Source organism: Canis lupus, chromosome 1, assembly GCF_011100685.1.
Source record: "Canis lupus familiaris isolate Mischka breed German Shepherd chromosome 1, alternate assembly UU_Cfam_GSD_1.0, whole genome shotgun sequence".
Classification (NCBI taxonomy): domain Eukaryota; kingdom Metazoa; phylum Chordata; class Mammalia; order Carnivora; family Canidae; genus Canis; species Canis lupus.
Genome location: NC_049222.1, coordinates 49,635,678 through 49,658,482, shown reverse-complemented (window position 1 = coordinate 49,658,482; position 22,805 = coordinate 49,635,678). Strand labels below are relative to the sequence as shown.

Here is a 22,805-nt window from a genome sequence, read left to right as displayed (position 1 = left end):
CTCAAGGGAAATGCTGCTGGAAGAGCTGAGGAGGAACAGAAGGGTTTTTTTATGGGTACAGAAATGATAGCGGTCCAACACATTTTTAGGCTTTTTCAGAAGATACAGTGCAAGGATATTGTCTTATCATTAATTAGTATCTCATGCATATGGGATGCGGCATCCTTCTGTGTCATATTTAGGACATCCTTAAGTGGTATTCCAAGCACTAAGTACAAATTATCCGTGCCCACCATTTGTGTCCACTGTTTCCCACCACCGTCCTCAGACCACAGTCTCAATCGTGGTGGTGTTGCCATTGTCTTCCTGGCGCCTGGGTTGCATTTCATCCTTGAAAGCCCTGGTCAGAACTACTTTTAAGGACTCCTTGAAACGCTTCTTCCTGCTGCTGCCCACGAAGAAGTAAATAAAAGGGTTGGCGCTGCTGTTGATCGTGGAGAAAAGAAGAGAAATATGGTGCAAGTTCCCAAAGGCTGACCAGTACTCGTAATACAGCAGGTACAGGAGCCTCATGGGCATGGCGAAAATGAGGAATATGATGATGGTGACCATGATGACTATGTACAGCTTCGAGGAATGGGCCGTCCACGTGTTCTTTCGGATCTTGATCACCAGGATGGTGCTGGACACCACCATGAGAGGAGTGAAGACCAGGAAGCTCAGAATGGCTATGAAGATGATCACCGCCCTGCAGTCACTTCGAGAGTGACTCTGCCCTTCACTGTCAATGCACATGACATATTCCATGGTGGTCACCAAGCACGAAAGTGCCCACAGGAGGGCACAGACAAACGCTGACTGGTGCTTGGGGCGATGACATCGGTACCAGATGGGGTACAGGACAGACAGGCACCTCTCCACACTAATGGCCGTCAACAGATAGAGGCCCGTGTTGTAACCGAATAGGAAGGTCACTGATAATGTGACAATCGTGTAGTAATAGCCAGAGGAGAGCTCATAATCTAAAGCATAGTCGACAGACAGAATAAAAATACAGAAGAGCAATGAGATGTCTGCAATAGACAAGTGGGTGATGTAGACTGTGAAGGGATTTCTTCTCATCCGGAAGCAGAGAAACCAGAGGAGGATTCCGTTTTCAACAAAGCCCAGAGGGGAGATGCTCATAATTACCCAGTGCACGATTGGGATTTCCCGACGCAGGTCTCCGACCGAGGTGTTCCTGGCGGTGGAGGCGTTCGTGGACTTTCTCATCAACGAATGACGTCACGTTCAGCTCATCCATGAGGAGGCCTCAGGCAGGGGCTCTTCAGGTAATTTTCTATAAATAAGTCAAATAAAAACAAAAACAAAAAAGACATCCTGAAAACTGATGCATTGAGGGAGGAGGGGAAATTTCAGCAATGGATCGTAAACTTCATGTTATGAGCAACTGTGTCTAACTGTCCAATTATCTTTCTGACAATGATAAAAGCAGACATTTCACCAGAAAAGAGAACTGATTTCATGACTTTTTTGTCCTCCAACAGCCCTTAATTCCATATTACTATTTGCTTATAGCTCAGTGCCAAAAGGGTATCAGCAAAAGCAGGAAGGTCAGAGTCCCTGGTGTCCATTTCTGGCCTGGCCCAGGCTTTCAGAATGGTGTCTTGAAACTCCTTTATCTTCTGCACCTCTATCTCCCATTCTGAGGACCCAGATTGTATTCAGGTGCAAAGACAAAATTTTTGTTTGGTCAGTGGTGTCATTTTTTTTTTTTAACGCATAAAGTGCCATAGTGATAGATAAATGAGAGGGAATAACTAGCAAAATGATGTTCAAAGTGTCCCAATATTTTTGAAAGTGTGAATAATGAGAAGGCATTTATCTTATGTGGTCTCAGTATCTGTGACAGAACTGGGCACCTATCCACACGAGGTGTGGCATGCAAACCAACAGTCTTGAGTGACAGATGGTGAGCCCTAACAAGGTGTGGTCACATCCTCACAAAGCATAGGCCAGACCGTGCAGGAAATCACTACTGACAGACATTCAACAAAGCACTAACTTGACACCAATAAGAGCGCTAAATATTTGAGACTGCAAAGCAAAGATCCTCAGTATCTTTCTATCACATGTCTATGAATTGCAAAATAAATATATGCACATCCCTATCCTCTTCCTGTTATGTAATAAATACACAGATGCCACTTCCTCCACTGCAGAGAGGACAAGGTAGGCAGTGGCACAGATCCTTGGTGCCAACTTTAACTCATCCTTGACTTTGTCAAAGTCTTGTTGTTGTTGTCATTTTGACGGTGGTGGTAAAATACTGTCTTTGACCTTGGAGACCAAGATCCCTACATGTGCAAAATAATTAACCATTAGGAAGTCGATCAAACCAACTGTTTCCTGAAGCAGAGAAGTGTGGGGATGCAGTATTTTTTGACGCTTGCTCATCTCAGTGATATTAGATGTTTTCAGGATTCAGTCAGCAGAACCCCGGCGTTGGTACAATTCTGCGCCTGGAGCTCAGTACAGCTGTGCCTGACACCCGGATTAGCAGGCGGCCTGCTGAGAAGGACAGTTACCTCCCTAGTGGAGTGATCCAGGAGCCCAAGGGGCCTCTGACTCCACTGTCATGATCCCCCATCTCCTGACTAGCACGTCCCTCTGGTGCTCTGATAAGCTGCTCTGATGAGGTACTGGAAATTATTTTCACTGGAGCAAGTTCTCCTTCCATTTCATAATTAAACAGGAGAAATAGATCCCAGTACCCTTGGGAGCTCAACACAAGAACCAGAATTCAGAGCACTATGGCATGGTTGACCAAAGACATGCTGTAGAGACCAGCCTTTGTTAGAATTTTGTAGGTAAGACAGTCATGTTCTCCAAATTCACCCATCAAATATTTATTCAGAGCCAACTTCCTGCTGGGCACTTTTCTAGGCATTGGGACACGGCAGTGATTGAAGCACCAACCTCTACATGTTCTATCAACATGTCATGCTGAATTTTTAAGTCCATGGGGGTTTACAGACGCACTGGTGGGCTCTAAGGTGTGCCCCACAGCTTGCTCTTTGTGTGTTTCCCTGGTCCTTTCTCTCATTCTCTTGATTATTTTACATGCTGCCTCTCTCCTTAAACCCTCCACCTCTCCTCACTCTTAGCTGCTGATCTGGCTTCTTACTTTGTTGAAAAAGGAGATATTGTGCATTCAGAAAAGAGCTTCTTCCAACTTCTAACACCCTGGCTGTCAGCCTACCTGCCTAGGTGCATCTTTAACCACATCCCCTGCCTTCCCTTCTGCTCTGATGAATAAATTATGCTACTAGCTAAAGCCAGCAACTCCACCAAGCTCCAGACCCCTAAGTCATGAATCATCAATTATTTCTTTTCTCCTGAAAAATTCTTTTTTTTTTAATTTTTATTTATTTATGATAGTCACAGAGAGAGAGAGAGGCGCAGAGACACAGGCAGAGGGAGAAGCAGGCTCCCTGCACCGGGAGCCTGATGTGGGATTTGATCCCGGGTCTACCAGGATCGCGCCCTGGGCCAAAGGCAGGCGCCAAACCACTGCGCCACCCAGGGATCCCTCTCCTGAAAAATTCTTATTAGCTTATCAACTTTCTCCAAACCCCTGCAGCCCTTTCCAGTTACTGCTCCATTTCTGCTTGAATTTACATAAAATTTACTCAAGAAGTTGTCTATACCCACTGTCTCTACTTGCTCTCCTCCAATCCTCTCTGGAATCCATGTTGGTTAACCAGGCGCTCATTTTCTCCACTCTACTGAAACAGCTCTTATCAAGGTCAGCAATGACTCTACCGTAGGGTCCATCTCCAATTCTCATCTAATTTGAATTTGAAGTAGAAGTGAGGACAGTTGATCACACCTTCGTGAAACACATTTGCGTTCCGGACATCATACTCCCTTGGTAGTCTCTTACCTCTCTGCAGATCCTTCTTAGTTTTTTTTTTTTTCTTCTTTCTCTTCATCTTCCCAACCTGTAAACTTTGAAATGCCCCAAGGTTCAGTCTTTGGACCTCTTCTCCTTTATAATTACCTATATTTCACAGATAATCTCATTTAGATGCATGATTTTAAATCCCACTTGTTTGTATATAATGCCTGCAATTATATCTCCAGCCTATACCTGTCTCCCCAACTCCTGACACTACTAGACATCCTCACTTGCATTGGCTTTTCTTTTCTTTTTTTAAAGATTAACTTACTTATTATTTGAGAGAGAGGAGAGAGAAGTGGGGGAGGGGCAGAGGGAGAGGGAGAGACATCCTCAAGCAGACTCCACACTGAGAGTGCAACCTGGCACAGGGCTTGATCCCACGACCCAGGGACCATGACCTGAGCCAAAATCAAGAGTCAGAGGCACCCAATGCATAGGCTTTGCAAACTCAATATGCCTCTCCTAACCCACTCCAACTGTACCCACCAGTATGTCTGTAAACCCCCATGGACTTAAAAATTCAGCATGACATGTGCTTTTCTCCAGCTATAGTTCAGCTGCCTAGGTGTGAGGCTGATGAAGGAGTGGGGCTGGATGTAGCCAGTACCAGTTTTCCCAGGCTGGCGGAAGAAGGGCCAACAGGATCAGGCCACGTGGAAGGGAATGGTTACAATGATGGGCTACAGAATTCAACAGGTTTAGGAGAAAAGTGAGGTTGAGAGATTGATGACAGTGAATAGGACAGCTGACAAGTGCAGAACATAACCATGGGAAAAAACGGGTAGGAAAGCATGGAGGACAAGGTCATTTGAGGCGAGATCAGGACGTGGAGCTGGGCTTTGGAAGAATTATCTATATGAACATTGAAATGGCTGGGGAATAGTGGAATGTGGTTAGGAAAAAAAGACTGTGAACCAGGTGCCAAAATCTTCAAGGAATTTGGGAACACAACCCAGGGGTGTATGAATACTCACAGTGAGGAGGGTCATAGGTAACATAGCTGGGTATTTTGTTGTTGGGGGTGGTGTTTTAGAGGCAGAAAAGAGGAAACAGAGTAGTCTGGAGTACCAAGAGGTAGAGGGTAAGAAAGGTCTAGATTGGCACTAGCCAGTAGAAAGATAATGCAAGCCACATGTTTAATTTAATTTTTTCTAGTAGCCGCATACAAAAAAACTAAAAAGAAACAGGCAAAATGAATTTTAATAACTATTTTATCGGACTCAATGTGTTCAAACTATTATTTCAACATGTAATCAATATAAAAGATATTAATGAGACATTTTATGTTCTTTTTCTCACAGTGCATCTTTAAACCTCCATCTCTAAGGGCACATCTCCCTTGATACTAGCCGCATTTCAGAGGCTCAATAGCCCCACCTGGCCAGTGGCTACCATACTGGCCAGCCCAGGTGGAGAACGATTACAAAACCAAAACACCTTGTACAAGGAAGTCAAATGCTTTCATTTTTTCATAACTAACCTAAATCAAAGACCAGATATGTAAAATCAGAACCTTTCTCACTTCTAATTGAATTCTAATCAGAATGTTTAAGAAAACTGACAAGAACATTTTTCTGAAGCAGGCTTACATCCTTGAACGTCTCACAGACCACAGCACTGTTCAGCTTTCTCCTACTCGTTATGTGCAAGAAAGCTGTCATGTATTCCTCATAAGCTAGGAAAGGCATTTCAACACATGAGATCAAACTGTGTTTTTCTTTTAAAGTCAGACCAAAGTAATCAAATTCCTTTTCTGGAGAGAGAACACCCTCTGCCCATTTTTCAACAAACATTTAGGTTCCAGTCACTGTCCAAAGTGTTAAGGATAAAGAAATAAATAAGTTTCAGTCTTCATAGTTTTGTAGGGGAGACAGACAGAACTAAACCTAATTCAAAGCAGGAAATGGAATGAAGGAGACCTTGACCGCATGCCAGGCAAGCACACAGCAAGAGGCAGTCTCAGGCTTTTGAGGAAGGCTTTACAGGGCTGAGCTTTGAAGGGTCAATAGGAGTTTGTTAGCTGAGGGAGGGAAGAAAGACATTTTAAGAAAAAGGGACAGGGATGCCTGGGTGGCTCAGCGGTTGAGCATCTGCCTTCAGCTCAGGTCATGATCCCGGGGTCTTGGGATCAAGTCCCGCACTGGGCTAACCATGGGGAGCCTGCTTCTCCCTCTACCTGGGTCTCTGCCTCTCTCTCTGGGTCTCTCATGAATAAATAAATAAAATCTTTAAAAATTAAAAGAAAGAAAAAGGAACAGATGGCCTGAGGTATGGAGGCGGGGGGGCATGGGATGTTGGGGGTGGGGTTCTAGAAGTCTGATGGACCCTGGGCGGACAGCTGGGCTGAAGTATGACAGCCAGGGTTTGATGCTTCTCTAAATGTTAGGCTTCTTCTACAGGCAATGTGTATCCAGCTTGGTGCTTAATAATGAGCTTGGATTGCTTAAGAAAAAATGTAAATGCCAAGACCCCATTGTTTCAGAAACCCTGGGGAATCTATAATTTCATAGCTTCTGGTGCAGGTGGGCCAGGGGTCATGGTTTGAAAACCTCTGCCATTGCTGAGCCATGAAAGGCTTCAGCACAGGGTTGGGATCTGACCTGAGCTGTGTTTTAGAAAGGTTACCTGGGGGCACCTGGGTGGCTCAGCTGGTTAAGTGCCTGCCTTCGGCTTAGTTTATGATCCCAGGGTCCTAGGATCGAGTCCTAGATTGGACTCCCTGCTCAGCAGGGAGTCTGCTTCTCCCTCTCCCTCTGCCGCTCCCCCTACTCATGCTCCCTCCTTCTCTCTCTCTCTCAAATAAATAAATAAAATCTTAAAAAAAAAAAAAGGTTACCCTGGTCCTTGTCTAAAGGCTGGATGGAGGGAGATGATAGATGGAGCAAAGGAGCCAGCGGGGGCTGCTGAGAAGTCCTACTGAGAGTAGGTCCTCTTTTTTTTTTTTTTTAAAGACTTTATTTATTTATTCATGAGAGACACAGAGAGAGAGAGCGAGGCAGAGACACAGGCAGAGGGAGAAGCAGGCTCCACGCAGGGAGCCTGATGTGGGACTCGATCCTGGGTCTCCAGGATCACGCCCTGGGCCGAAGGCGGTGCTTAACCGCTGAGCCACCCGGGCTGCCCAGAAGTCCTGCTGAGAAATAATAAATAGGATGATGGCCAAAGGAGGGAATGGATTCCAGTTTGGAGAAGAGCAATCAGGCCTCCGTGACTGTGAGGGGACAGGAGAAAGGGGGGGCCAGTGGACCCAGCACCCACCTGATGGGGCTGCATCAATGAACTGCCGGTGGCCAAGAGCGGGGCCGGAGGGAGGGGCTGAGACAAGACAGGACAGGACAGCTGGGGACAGAGAGCCTGGTGGGCAGCGCACGAAGCGTGGGAAGGGCGCATGAAGGCGGGAACCCGCACCCCAGGGCCTGCGCTCTTCGGTAAGCAGAGCTGCATCAGACGAAAGGTAATAGGCACACAGGTGAGATCTTCAGGACGTTATTTATCACTGTGCGTTTGCCTGGTTGTGAACTCCAGATGCAGGAGCAACCAACGGCCTGGCCTGCCCCTCTCCGCTGGTCCCGGGACTCAGGCCTGGGCCGCGGGAGGTGTCTCTGGTTCCCTGCACCTGCCAGCCCATGCGCCTTGCCCACTCTGGTGATCTCTCTCCTCCGATTGCCTCCACGGCCACGACACTCCTCCTGGCAGCAGAGATAAAGTTGCATCTCCTCCACTAACCTGCAAACTCGTGGAAAACAGGGCTTTATCTTATTCATGTCTGAGTCTCCAGCACTTGGCACACAGTAGGCATCCAAGGACTACTTATTGAATTATTCCAAGAAATGAAGCCCATCACAGTGGTCCGAGAGAGAAAACCACCACCTCCAGCCCAGGACACGTTAATAAGAAAGTTCTGTCGCAAAAATCCTGAGGCAGATTTTGATCATGATGTGATTGGAAAGCAAATAAAAATCTCACAAAAACTAATTCTTATTAAAAACTAATGATAACTCAGGGCGCCTGGGTGGCACGGTCAGATAAGTGTCTGCCTTCAGCTTAAGTCATGATCTAGGGGTCCTGAGACTGAGCCCTGTTGGGCACCAGGCTCAGCGGGGAGTCTGCTTCTCCCTCTCTCTTTGCCCTCCCCACTCCCCACTCCCCTCTTCTGCTCTCTCTCTCTCAAATAAATAAATAAAATCTTAAAAAAAAAAAAACAACTAGTGATAATCCTCCACATTGTTTTGTTAGAGTGGGGTTTTATTTAAATGACACATTGCTAAAAATCACATTCCCGGTCTTACTGGACCAAACTGAACTTCAGCTCCTCCAAGGAAATAGCAGGTGGTAAGAAGCACCTTGGATGCAGCTGGTCCAACATGCTCCCCACCCACCCCCTTCCTAGGGGCTCCCTATCACCCCTGAGGGTGGATGGCTAGGACATGTGAGGCTGGGCAGGATGGGGAGAGTGGAAGGGGAGTCCTATAGACCACCTAGCTCAGAATAACACATGGCAGAGTTCTCAGAAAACCCTGAAGATGGGCGGGGGGGGGGGGGGGGACACAATTGCACTACAGGATTAGCACTTGTCTCCATGTCCTCGCAGGTCTAGTGCAATACTCTGGCCAGACATGCAAATCACTTCTTTTTATACAGCTCATTTTCAGAGAGACATCATATTTGCAGTAATGCCTGTTACCTGGCAGAAACCATCTGGGGAGAAAGGAGAGCTCATCCCTACAGCCCTCTGTGCCCTGATGTGGTCAACAACCCAACACCACAGAAGATCTGGGTCAGAGCAGACTATAAGCCGAGTGGGGGATGGCACTGGTGTTGGTAGGCAGTACTGGTGGCATCACAGAAGCACCTTCCTACCCTGCCTTCCTTCTCATAGAACACTTCTGGAATAAAGCAATATTAGGGCAGGAGAAAGCAGCTGCGAAGGACGTCACAGTCCAAGGGATCTTCCGTTCGAGTTAACTTTGGATCCTTTAGTCAGCTCCAGAAATGATAAGGAAGGCATTACAGCCCTCTTTTATAGGGGAAAATGGAAGGATTAGTAAGCAGGCCATGATCAGAGCCGCTGTGTCACACGGCTCCCCAGGGCCTTCACCTTGTCTGCGCTCCTGGGACTCTGCAGATCGGGGCTGAAAGCGCATGTGGTTCCCCATCCCAGAGCCCGCCAGGGCAGGAACCCAGATCCCCATCCTAAGTGAACTTTGACCGTTCTCCCACTTAAAAAAAAAGAAATCTGAAACCACTGTCTGACCAAACCCCCTCATTTTAGAGACCCGTCAAAGGAAGCCCATGGTGGAGACATTGGGAGAACCCATCTCACAACCACCTGGAGGGAGCCCTCTCCCTGGGAGCTTCCAATTCTGACTCCTGACCGCCTCCCACTCTGCCCCGGGGCTGGACCCTATTTTTAAGACTTTACCTTTTATAGCCTGTTCTAGTCTGCCTCCAGTCTTCCTACTCAAGGAATTGAAGGCATCAGATTCCCTAATGTTATAGGGGATTTTTTTTTTCCCCACAGACTTGATGACTTTCTAATTGTGACTTTGCCAAGGTAGGACCCACAGCTCTGTGCTCTCTGCATTCAAATTCCACTAGGAGTCCAGTAGCCACAGGCGCTGGTTGAACAGCCTTGCAGGAGACTGGGCTCATTCACCAAGAGATTTGCACCCCCTGCCCAGGTTTATTTTATAATATCTCATCACAACACAAAATGGGGGTATTTTCAAAATGTTATTTAGATGGGTTCTCTAATTATAAAATAGTATGTGTTCATTGAAGATTTGGAACATTTAGTGGGGAAAAAAATCACAAGTGAAACCACCAATCAAAATTAATCTGATTTAACATTTTGGGATATTTTCTTTTAGTCTTGTTTCTATGCCTCACGCATGCTCCTTTTTAAAATTGAAATTGCTTTTTTTAAAAATAGTTTTATTTATTTATTCATGAGACACAGAGAGAGGCAGAGACACAGGCAGAGGGAGAAGCAGGCTCCCTGCAGGGAACCCAATGCAGGACTCGATCCCAGGACCCCAGGATTACGCCCTGAGCTGAAGGCAGATGCTCAACCACTGAGCCATCCAGGTGCCCCAAAATTGCTTTTTTAAAATCTGTTTTGGTGTCCTGCTTTTTTTTCTACTCATACTCAACACCATATTATAAACATTTTCTCTGTTAGCATGTACTCTAAAAACATGACTTTACTAGTCACTATTTGGATGAACCATAATTTAGTTTTAATAATCCTCTAACCCTGGACATAACAGTTGCTTCTGATTCTCATCATTATTTCTAAAAACAAACCACTCTAATGAACTTCCTTGGATGCAAATTTTGTGCACATCTTTAATTATTTCCCTAGGACATATTTCTAAAAGCGGAATTACTGGATGAAAGGGTATAAATATTTTTGAAGATTTTAAAGCATATTAGCAAGTTGTCTTCCAAAAAACACCAGACTGATTACGTGGACATCTACAGTATGTGAGCACAAACCCCCCCCGCCCCGGCCCCACCACAGCATATTTATACATATACTTTCTGCCCCCACATAGGGCATCTCCATATTTTATAATTTGCAAAATTGGTAGGTGATAAAAGATACCTCGTTTTACTTTGCATTGATTTGATTGCTAATGAGTTTGGATGTTCTTTCACAGTTAACATTCACTTCTCTTTCTTCTTTGATGAATTATTTTTCCATGGTCACGTGTCTTTTATTGAAATGCAAGAATTCTTCACAAATGTAACAGTTTGTCACACATGGGACAGATTCTTTTTCACCAGAAACTGGGGTGTTTTGTGGAAGCTGAAAGAGGATGCAGCTTGGAGTCTTCTTCACACCACCTCCTTACTGCTACAAGTCTGCCTGCACTCTGTTGGTCATGGATGCTTTGGAGCTTGGAGGAATTGGGTAGATTCTGCAAGCTGCCCTGTATTTCACAGGTGAGAAAGTTCAGCCACAAGCAGCCCAAGACCACATATTTAGCTTAGCAGCAGGCCGCAGTTACCAGAACCAGAGCCTACGTGGCCCAGGTCCATGTGGGCACTGTTCCTACTCCCTACGCCAGTTCTTTGTCAATGGTTCATGTACGTGGGAAGTTCACTTACTCGTACATGTGATCAGGATGGTCTTAATGTCATCAGAAGCCATCACCACCATCAACTTGATTGTCAATAATGGTCTTTACTAAAACCTCTAAGGATGGGCTTTATTAAAGCTTATTTAGGGACACCTGGGTGACTCAGTAGTTGAATGTCTGCCTTCAGCTCAGGGAGTGATCCCAGAGTCCTGGGATCAAGTCCCACATCAGGCTCCCCACAGCGAGCCTGCTTCTCCCTCTGCCTCTCTCTCTGTGTCTCTCATGAATAAATAAATAAAATCTTTAAAAAAAGCATATTTAATAAAAAGATGAATTATTTATTGTTATTGAAGGATAATAACCATTTATTAAAGATGAATATTATTTATTAGAGGATAGATTTTTATTTATTAAGGTGTCATCTACCCAATGCCAAACTCATAACAACAAAACAGGAATGAGTTGCTTTCAGTTTCTTCTGATCCCCATCTCTTCTGTGAAGCGGAGTGACCCAGAGCCATCACCACTATCAGCAAACTCTTCTATCAATGAAGGGGCCACCATACTTCACCCTTTTAGGTAATGATCATTGAAGTCAGAAGGGAACATGCAGTTTATGTCCTTTCATGAGGATAAATAATAAGAATGAACTGCATCCACTCATCAGCATTGTGCTTTTAGATGGGTCCTCCAAAGGGGAGGTGATTTCACTCTCACCCCGCCCCCCAGCACATGCACAGCAGGTTATGGACTCTTACCCCATGTCTCTGCCGCAGGCTCCATGAGGACACCATTGCCTAGACACGCTTTCTCCCCTCTGGCTTTCCTCCTGGCTGCCTGCAGCTTCTTTTCTGTATCCTTCCCTGGATCTCTACTTACACAACTCCTTGGGCTGCCGGGGTCCCTCCCTGACCCTCATCCCTTCATTCTCTGCAGACTCTCCCCAGGTGGCCTTGTACAACCCCCTCAATTCAATACCACCACACTCTGGTGACACCGAAATCTCTAGCTCTAACTTGGACAGCTCCCCAAAATATCAGACCCTATAACCCCTAGTCCCGGATATCTCCAGCTGGGCCTCTCGCAGAGGCACACCTGCCCCAGCCGACCCAAAAACAGAAATCGACCTTCTCGGCTGTTCCATGCTTGCTCTGGTACTCCTAGGCTTCTAAGCCAAAAAACTGGATGTTTTCCCAGGCGCTCCTCATTTTACGTGTTCCCTGCACCAATCCCTGTTCCATGTTATATGTACTATATGTTGTATTTTATTCAAATTTATTTACTCATTTGAGAGAGAAGAAGAAAGAGAGAGGGAGAGCAGGCGGAGAGGCAGAGGGAGAGGGAGAACCTTAGGCAAGCTCCCCGCCGAGTGACCCTGAGATCATGACCTGAGTTGAAATCAAGAGTCAGACATTCAACTGACTGAGCCACCCCAGGTGGCCCTTATATGCTGTATTCTTACAATGAAGTAAGCTGGAGAAAAGAAAATGCTATTAAGAAAATCACAGGGAAGAGAAAATATATGTACACTACCGTACTGTAGTCATGGGGGAAAACCTGCATGTAAGTGAACTCAAGCAGCTCCAACCCATGTTGTTCAAGGGTCAACTGTATATTTGCATATACATATGCAAATTATATATATATACATATATATGTAATAGATTCCCATCAGCATCTCTGATTTCACTCCAACACCACTGAGTTCAGTTTAGTTTCTTCCTCTCCATATTTCAAACTCCCTTCTCTGATGGTGAGAAACTTGGTCCCCAGTATCCTCTACAGATTTACTTATTTGATCCATCCACGTGTGGGTAAATCACCCCCTACATCTGCCACCGCCCATCCCCTGTCCCTGCACAGATGCTCCTTCCACCTTGTGAGGCCACGGCTGCCACTGCCCTCCTTGCCGGGACACACTCCTCACCCAACAGAAGCTCTGGCCCTGGTGCCAGGTCCCCTCCTGCCCCCATGCTGACGCCCTCCTTGCCCTGCCATGTCACCACCACCATCGCTGTCACCTTGGCTGGGCTGCCCTCCTGTGCTCGCGGCTCACCTGCTCAGGCCCCAACACCTCACACAAGCCATGGAGAGCCAGGTTGGTTATAGGAAAGAGTGTACTTAACCCCCCACCCCCCTCTCGCAAAAATCAAGAATTACAGGCAATTTGGCATCTGAATCCAAAAGAAATGTTTGAAAAGAGAGATTTGATGTGGTTCAAATCGCACCGCAGAGATGACCGTCTATGCTGCCTCTGCCTAAGGCTGCTTTGCTTCAAAGCCACAAAGTGACCACTAGATGCGGGTCCTAAGTAAAGCAGCTTAGCTTCACATAATTGGTATTTCCAGGTATTTCTGAAAGGCTGGAGTATAAGTAAATCTAGATATTGAAAAGTACTTTGCCAATGAGAGTCTTGTGGAAACGCCAGACTGAGATAATGGATCGGCAAGCTGGGAAAACCAGCATGGTGGTTTCCATAGATGTTTAAGGATGTGAGCTTTGCAGAGCTGTGTCCTGGCAGGTCTACTTGAGATTGCTACATGCATTTACCTGTCCATGAAAGTGAGAGGCACCGGTGGACAGTGGAGCTGATAGATCAGCAAGAAGAGTCAAAGAAGGCCAAGAGTTGTGGGGTTTCTTTAGCTTTATTGGGGCACAGAGCAGAGAGTTTTCAATGCTCTACATTTTGCTTGCTGAAGTTTTCTCTAGGGATCTAAGAAGCAAACATGCTCTTTCACCTTCCCATTCCATGGCCACAGTCCTCCCATTGTCCTGGATTCCCAACCTGATACATCACTCTTAGAAGAGAAGGAAGGAAGGAAGCAGTAGGAAGGAAGGAAGAAAGGAGGGAGGGAGGGAGAGAGGGAGGAAGGGAGGGAGGGAGGGAGGGAGGGAGGGAGGAAGGAGAAGGAAGGAGGAAGGGTGAGAGAGAGGGAGAGAGGGAGACAGGGAGGGAGGAAAAGGAAAGAGAAAAACCAACAAAACTCAGGCTGCATGGTGGGTCATCTGAAACCTTTTTCTGTTCCTCCGCAACCAAAACCGGAGATCTGACCTGAGGCTGGACCTCCCAGGTGTGCAGCTCCAGAGGAAAGGGCAAATTCTGCCCTCTGTGTATGTGCAGTAACCTGGACAAACAGAAACCTATTTGTGAGATGGAATTTCCATGGCAGGTAAGGGATCTGACGGCAACGCGCAGGGCAGGAACATCTGTCCTGGTATTATGTGCCTGGTTTCCAGCCTCCTACCACGCGAGCCATCTGCATGGAGAAGCAAAACTTTCTGCTCCCTTTCCAAGTGTACAGCAGGATCAACTTACAACACCAGTCTCCGGACAGAGGGGTGAGAGGGGCTGATCCTATCCCCTAGAAGACATTCGACATGTCTGGTGACTTGAGTTGTGACAACTGAAAGGAGAGTCTGTTGGCATGTAGTGCTTGAGGCGAGGGATGCTGCTGGACACCCTACAACGTACAGAGCAGCTCCCCACAACAAAGAATTATCTGGCCCAGATGTCGTGGTGCAAGGTTGGGAAAATTTGCTCTAGAGGAAGGCTTGTTACCACCTCCTCACTGCTGCTTACAAAGCAATTGAACAACATCCTAGACATTGTTTCTGCAAATTATCCCCACCGCTGCCCTGGAAATAATTGCCAAGATGCATCAAAGATAAGATGGGGCAGGAGATTTCTTTCATCAGAGCCTGGCCACCCATGGGCTGCACGTCTGAGTGTATAAGCAACAGAAGCTAGTGCTGATTCTGCTGCCCACCAAGGAAAGGCCCCCAAAATAAATAAATAAACAAATCCAGCTAGCCTCTGGCCATGCCCAACTGCTTCTAGTCCAGTGATTTCCCCAGAGGAATCAGATATAGTAACAAGCCGTTCAGACCCCAACTCTTTTATCATTCATAACAACAAATCAAACGGCCTTGAACACCCCCCAAGTCCACATCAGACTCAGGAATCAAGCCTAAGCTTCTTGTCTCCATCACGAGTCAAAGAGAAAAAGCTAACACAGAAGTTTCAACCCCAAAGTTGAAAAACAGCGTCTGAGGACAGTTCGCCCAGCAAAGAAGCAAATTTTCCAAAACAACAGGCAGCCAGGAAGATACAGAGGTTTTGGCCAACACACACCAAATATCTAACACGCTATAAAAACAACCGGCACAGAAAGAGTTGCCCGGGCAATAGGTTTTTGAAGAGGGAAAATCTTACTCTGGTTGCCAAGGGCAGCTGAACAGTTAAGACCTGGGGTGCAGACTCACTAGCTCCATTTGCTCAGGGAGGGTCAGAGGTGGCAGCAGGGGTGGTGCCCCTTCGCATCCTGGGGCACCGCTGCCCCGCCGGCCTGCAGGGTCTCCGGTCCCCTCATCTCCGAGGACGGCTGCAGCCTCCTTCTCTGAAGAAATCAGAGCTGCTCTCCCACTGCTGAAAATATTTGAGATGTGCCAAGCAGATGGTCCCACGCTTATCAGCAGAAGCTGCGCTTCAAATGGCATCATTCAGTGAAACACTCAAGTGAAAATCTTCACGCTGATCCAGAGTGGGAATGAGCTGGTGCTTGACCCACCCCCCGAGCCCTCAGGGCCAGCCGGGGCTCAGGGGACAGGTGACCCAGAGAGATGTTCCACAGAAGGGCAAAACCACGTGTGTAGCAGAAGGACAGAACGGCTGACAGCCCTCACTCAGCCTGGATGGAGCTAGCCCACTGGTCTCTGCAAAGCTCTTTAAGCCTCTGTTTTCTCGCCTGTAAAATGGGGCCACTCGTAGCACCACAGAACATTGCGATGAGGAGATGAGAGGCAGGGGCAGAGCTGCACAGCAGGGGACAGGCAAGGCTCAATAATTCAGGGTCCCTTCCCTTCCTACAGCCCGTGTTCGGAGTCACAGCCCGGGCTGGCGTGCGAGCACGATGCAGTGGCGAGAGAGCCCGGGAGCTGGCTTCCAGGGCTGCCGGGACGGCGGGGCCCAGACCCCTTCTCCGCCTGGCTCGGAGACGAGCCCCTCGAGCAGCTGCTCCTGTGACGTGCCTCCTCGCCCCCGCAGTCAAGTGACCTGCCCCCCACCACCCCTGCCCCCTCTCCAACTGCCCCAGTGTAAAGGCCCAAAGGCCAAGCCAGATAATTCTGGATGGTTCCACTCGCCCAGCCCCACCACGAAGACCCACCCTCCATTCGTAGCAGTATTTCTTCCTTGTCACAAGCATCCCTTCGTGGTTACTGTGTCAAAGTAGTAATGGGCCCCGGGGACCAATTAGATCAAAACAGAGCAGGCGATTTCACATTCTGTGGGAAAGCTGACTTGGGAGGCCACATAAGACGCTCTCCTCCGGCTGTTTCCAGGAGCAGCAGGACTGGAGCGAGCCCCACTGTTCCGGTGGGAAGCCCGACCTGTGGCTCCGACCATCCTCCCGGTGGGAAGAAGAGGGAGAGGGGGAGCTCCCCCCCAAACCCCCCCCCCAAGACCTCCGAGCCATAGGTATGACAAGGTGAGGCTCGGGCATCCCCGGGCCTGCAGGTGCAGAGCCACCAGCCAGAACTTCAAGGGCGCAGGGCCCGGGGAGCCCAAAGTGCACTTGCATTACCTGGTTTGAAGTTCCCAGGGAGGCGAGGGGCAGCCTCCTGAAGGACTTTACATCTCCCAGAGGCTCACCAGAGACTGCAAAGAGACCCGGGACTGCCTAAAGCAAACCCCGAGGCAGAAAAGGAGGGGCGTTTTGCGGGAAGGGGGTCAGACAGGTACAAGCAGACGTAGTTCGGAGCCGAGTACCGGGCTGCTCTGAAGGTCGGGAAGGAAGAGATGCCCCGAAGGAAAAGAGGAACGAAGGAGAAGGAGGTGGGCAGTAGGATCCACTCTGCTCCTCTGTTCCACATTTGCTGCTTTGCAGAGGCTCGGGGACTGTCCAGATTTTATGAACATTTCGCCCTGTCCCTACGGGGGCTGTGAAACCCTGAGCACAGTGACCAACTGGAAGGAAGACTCCAACGTCATTATTTAAGTCAACAGAACAGAGGGCCTCACCAGTTTGCTTTTTCCAGCTCCTGACAGAACAGAGAAGTCTGTCCATGCTGGCAGGGACAGGCTGCCCGATTTGTAAGTTGGTGACAGTCACAAGGTGAACGAGGACCCAGCCACCAGGACGGTGGAGAGGCCAGGTGGTGCTCAGGGTGGAGGATACGGAGGGGCAGTGGCTGGTCAGGGGGAGCCTGGGAGAGATGATGCTCCCCCCACCCCCTGCCCCCCAGACCAAGGGGGGGTGGCAGGAGGCACCGATTGTTTTGTGACTAATTGGCACCGCCAACAAAAGCAAGAACTACTGCAGATGGAGCCGGGGTTTCATTTGTGGTAGATAATGATTTCTACTTAGAGAAAATACAGCAACTCTCTGTAAAAATAAAACTGCTTGCATTTAAGCCACAAATAGGTTGGCTATTTCTGTGCCTGGCTTGTCTTTGTGAGTAATCATCCTTCTCTTGAGAGGTAGGGAGAGTTTGGGGGAGGGAGGTGTAGAGAGAATGGGTGACAGAGCCAGCGGAGCCTGGGGAAATGAAGCCCGTGGTCCCCACCGTCCAGTGTGGAAGGAGGTTCTAGCTCCCACCTCCACGAGCCAAGTCACACCTTCCAAAGTTCCCTAGAGAAACAACAGCCCTCTTTCTCCCAACAATCAATAGGGAAACACGGTGGAGGAGGCCAGGGGAAGGGAATTATAGGAGCTGGAAGGGGGAATTCACCAACCTAGAAGGCCAGCGAGTGGCCCCATAAGTGGTGGAACCTGTAAGAGGTGGAACCCATAAGGAGGCTCCTAAGTGAAATTTACCCAAGTTCCAAATCCTTTCAATGTCATGGAGATCTTGCTCAGTGCTGAACCCAGAGATGCCCAGTGAATTCCACTCACATCCTAGAATGTCTTCCTCACCTGGAAGGAAGTCTTTACCTGGGATGTGAGCTTGTGATGATGGCGAGATAGCCATCAAGGGCTTCCCCAGAGCCCAGCACTCGGCTCAGTAGTAGAAAGTCGCATGCAGAGACTCCTAACTCTGGGAAATGAACAAGGGGTAGTGGAAGGGGAAGTGGGCCGGGGCTTGGGGTGACTGGGTGATGGGCACTGAGGGGGGCACTTGGTGGGATGAGCCCTGGGTGTTATGCTCTATGTTGGCAAATTGAACTCCAATAAAAAAATTAAAAAAAAAAAAGTCACAGGCAGTAGAATAACAAGAGGGAGGGTCACTCGCACTGGGGAGAGAATGGCTGGCTGGGGCAGGTGGGAGTGCTCATTTTCATCCGAAGATGACAGACCTCAGAATCCGGGTTGGAAACAACAGATCTCAGAGTGGCAGACGCCTAATTTTGTACCAGTTATCTTGGTTCACCATTTGGGAGCAGAGCAACCTCAGGTATGCTAGAAATTTTGGACTTGACCGCAGTGATAAGTGTGATTCTTCACCAAAACCATTTGACTGATAGGGTCTTAGAGCAGTCAGCCTTCTGCCTTCTGCCTTCCAGTCCTGCAAAGGAGCTTCAGATCTCACTGGCCAGATAAAAATCCAAGATAAAACCCTGAGAACAGAACTCTCCCGGGCTGATCTGAGTCCCATCAGCCTCGGGGAATCTTCTCCAGGCTTCTCCTAGCCTGTCCTGTCTGGGACTGGTTGGGTCTCTCCCAAGTAATGATCTCTACTTCAGTACACATTTCTTAAACATCAGATCTTAAAGAAAAATGGCATGTTTCTCCCCCATGTCACTTGTTTCCCTTCAAGCAGACAGGCCCATATGGTGGGGCAGAAAGCACAGCAGGTATGACAATGGGGGGAGGAAAGCTACAAGGACCTGACGGAAGCCACTGTCCTGGATGAACCCTGGGAGGATTAGACCCAGCGGTGGGAGGCTAGGTCCCCAGCCCCAAGTCTTCCCAGACCTCCCACCATGTTTGGAATCTTCCAGAAAGGAGACTCTTCTCCCCCGCAGCACCAGCATCTTTGCAGAGTGATGAGGAGAATATGCAGGAGGCATGATGAGGCTGTGTGGGGACGTGGGGACACTCCTGCGTGGCGCTCATCCACAAAGACACAAATCTCAGGCAAGTTCCCTAATTTGAACAAATGGAATATCTCCTCGTCCTCCAAATCAGCACCTAATCGGCTACCCAGACACTTTGCCCTCTAGATTCCTTACCTAGATTGTAATCATGTGCTCTCCCTTGTCCAAACATCATGAAAAAATCCAGTTGTGAGAAAGAATATTTTTGGATCATTGCCTTGGGACATGGAGTCTATCCACCCCTCTAGATGTTCTAAATATTACCCTGGGTTCAGCCCTGCATACTTGGCCAGCATTGTCTTGGCCCTTCATAAAACTGTAATTTCTAAATTACCCTTTGGAGATATTCATCAGCTAGCATTTAGAGGCTCTGTAAAAAAAAAAAAAAAAGAGAGAGAGAGACATAAAAAGATCAAAACTGTGTTCGTGTAGGAACTGGCTAGCACCCTTCCCACCAGACCTACAGAGTCTCCTTCTGGAGATTTCTGCATCAGAAGTAGCTAAGTTTCTCCTAAGCAGCAACCAATTTGTTTATGACAGTAGAATACCATCAAATGTATAATTGTGTTTTTTTTTCTCTTCCTTCTGGAAAGCCTGAAGGCATATATTTGACCTACTTTTGCAAATGGACCACAGGGCTACTTAAGAGGAAAAATGTTTGAAATCACTAATTTAGTCAGAGGTCCATCTGAGCACCATTAAACTTGTGTTCATTATCCCTTTTCTGCTCCTGACTGTGGATTTTGACAATTTTTGTTTTTGTTTTTGTTTTGTTTTTTTACCTACCTACCTCCTGAGGAAGACCAAAACGAGTCAGTCACTTCCAGATGACACTAGTAGTGGCTAAGCTGACACAGCAGTGACTGGACTGTTGCAGAAAAGAGTTCTCTAAATTCTACGGTAGCACCTATTAAATGACATTTTTAGAGTTACTTGTTTACATGTCCTTTCTCTCCCACAAAACTTAGCTCCTTGAGGCAGAGGCAATGCCTTATTCATTTAGTATGAGCTGAGCAAAAGAACGAATTGAACAAATCAACTCTGCTAAGAACGGCTCCTGCAATTTCAAGTATTAGTTGTTCTTTGATTGTTTGATAATTGTTATAAAATCGTTTTTGTAATTTCTTGAGTGTTCGCCTAATTTCCTCCATTAACTTGTAAGTTTCTGGGGAAGGAACCACATTTGTGCTTTCTTGCCTGGTGCGAATGGGGCTGAGAACGCAAGAGGTGAACACTGCCGGGTGGCTTGATGGGTTTCGGGCTCCACACAACGCACAGTAAAGCTAGTGTCCTCCAAATATCAGGTTGATATTTTGCTGAAACAATCTGTCTCGGTTGATTATCATGACACCCAGCAAACCCTTCGCCAGAGTGTAACACGATACCATAGTGATGACTTCTGTTTGTTTGGGGTCGGGTATGCATGGCGTATGTCATTACTACCTGTCACATTGTAGAGGATGAGGACTGGTTGGCTCTCTTGTAAAACCAAAACTGTCTTTTGAGTGTCTTATCATGGCCTAATCGGCACTTACCAGACAATTTTAGTGGCAAGTTACAGAAGTGAAAATGTAGCCTTGCCTCAGTTGTCTGAAAACAATCTGAATAATTGTTTCACATTCTACACCATCTACAGGACTCATTATTGATCTTTCAATGTCCATATATTGCCCTAAAGAGGGACACTCAGCATCTGCAGTCAAGAAAATAATAAATATTTCTGGCAGCTATAGCTTACCCAGCTACACTGTGTTTACTTATAAAACTGTATCAGAGGTGCCTGGTGGCTCAGTCAGTGAAGCGTCTGTGTTGGGTTCAGGTCATTATCTCGGGGTCCTGGGATCGAGCCTCGTATTGGGCTCCCTACTCAGCAAGGAGTCTGCTTCTCCCTCTCCCTTTGCCTCTGCCCCTCCTCTTGGTTGTGCTCCCTCTCTTTTTCTCATAAATAAATAAAATCTTTTAAAAAGCCGTATTAGACAAAGCCAAAAATGTCCAGCCTACAACAGTATAAATAGGCAAAATAAATAAAATCAATCTTTTTAATTTTGCCCCAACTTTAATCATTGTTCAGGGGAAAGAGGAAAGTACTGTTGAGTCCCAGCAATTCAGACTTGACCACTGGTAGGTGGCTCTCCAAGTCCCTGACCTGCTTTTCCGGACTTTGCTCCATCCTTGTCCTGTAGACCCATCACCATATAAAGGTGAGGCAGAAAAACAAGGGAGGGGTAAGCCCATACTATTATGAGAATGTACTGGAGAGGGACATTTTACTATTGGCCAAAATGAGATTGAGAGATTTTCTATATGTTCCATTGAACATTCCCTGTGCTCTGATGACAAGGACATCTGGGTCCCTGAGTCAAAAGATGCAGGGGTGAAGGGAGTAGTACAGAAGTGGACTCCTCAGGGCACCTGGGTCGCTCAGTGGTTGAGTGTCTGCCTTTGGCCTAGGTCGTGATCCCGGGGATCTGGGGATTGAGTCCCCGAATCAGGCTCCCCCCAGGGAGCCTGCTTCTCCCTCTACCTATGTCTCTGCCTCTCTCTGTGTCTCTCATGAATAAATAAATAAATGAAATATTTTTTTAAAAAAAAGGAATCCACTTATTCATGAGAGAGAGAGAGAGAGAGAGAGAGAGAGAGGCAGAGGGAGAAGCAGGCTCCCCACAGAGCAGGGAGCCCAATGTTGGACTTGATCCCAGGACCCCAGGATTATGACCTGAGCCAAACACTTAACTGACTGAGCCACCCAGGCATCCCCAGAAGTGGATTCCTAAGTGCTGAGAGGAAAGGTATGGATGATGAAGGAAGCAGAAGGCCTCCAAACACAAGGCAAAAATGAGTGAGCCCTGAGAGGTGCACCTCCATCCCTCAGGGAATCCCTGGAGCCCACAGAGAGAGGTCAGGGGTAATGGGCAGAGACCTATTGATATAGGTCAAGCTCAGCCCAACCTAAGTTAATGTCATCACTAATCTGTGTTACATTCAAATCCCTTAAATAGAGGCGCCTGGGTGGCTCATGGTTGAGCATCTGGCTTTGGCTCAGGTCGTGATCCCAGGGTCCTGGGATCAAGTCCCACACTGGGCTCCCCACGGGAAGCCTGCTTCTCCCCCTGCCTGTGTTTCTGCCTCTCCGTGCCTCCCATGAATAAATAAATAAATCTGGGCAGCCCCGGTGGCTAGCGGTTTGGCGCCACCTTCAGTCCAGGGTGTGATACTGGAAACCTGGGATCGAGTCCCACGTCGGGCTCCCTGCATGGAGCCTGCTTCTCCCTCTGCCTGTGTCTCTGCCATTCTCTCTCTCTCTCTGTGTCTCTCATGAATAAATAAATAAAATATTTAAGTAAATAAATAAAATCTTAAAAATAAAATAAAATAAAATTCAATCTAAATTTTCAGTAAGTCACTTAGTTGTTTTTATAATACAAACTATAAAAACTAGGGCTTAGCAGAGTCCTTTTAACTGATGGGAAAACAGAATGGGAAAGCATGGTAGGTGGCATGGTGTTGGGGTCCTGGGGCCGCTTAACAAAGTACCACAGCCTCGGAGGCTTCAAACCACAGAAATGTATTCGCTCACACTTCTGGAGCTGGGACTGTAAGATCGACGTGTCGACAGGACCATGCACGGAGGCTCTGGAGAGAGAATCCTTCCCTGCCCCCTCTGGCCTTCTGGTGATCCCTGGTGATCCCTGGTGATCCCTGGCAATCCCTGGCGATCCCTGGAGATCTGTGGCAATCTGGGATGCTCCATGGCTTACAGCTGCATCATTCCAATCTCTGT

General features: G+C 47.6%; 1 protein-coding gene across 1 annotated transcript; it reads right to left on the bottom strand.

Moving 5' to 3' along the window:
- Positions 1-264: 264 nt before the first annotated feature.
- MAS1 (MAS1 proto-oncogene, G protein-coupled receptor) lies at positions 265-15,464 on the bottom strand. Its single transcript, NM_001284493.1, is given in 3 exon segments — positions 265-1,206; positions 1,208-1,279; positions 15,253-15,464. Coding segments are annotated over 2 exon segments (978 nt in total). The 5' UTR covers positions 1,244-1,279; positions 15,253-15,464.
- Between the last annotated feature and the right edge of the window lie 7,341 nt (positions 15,465-22,805).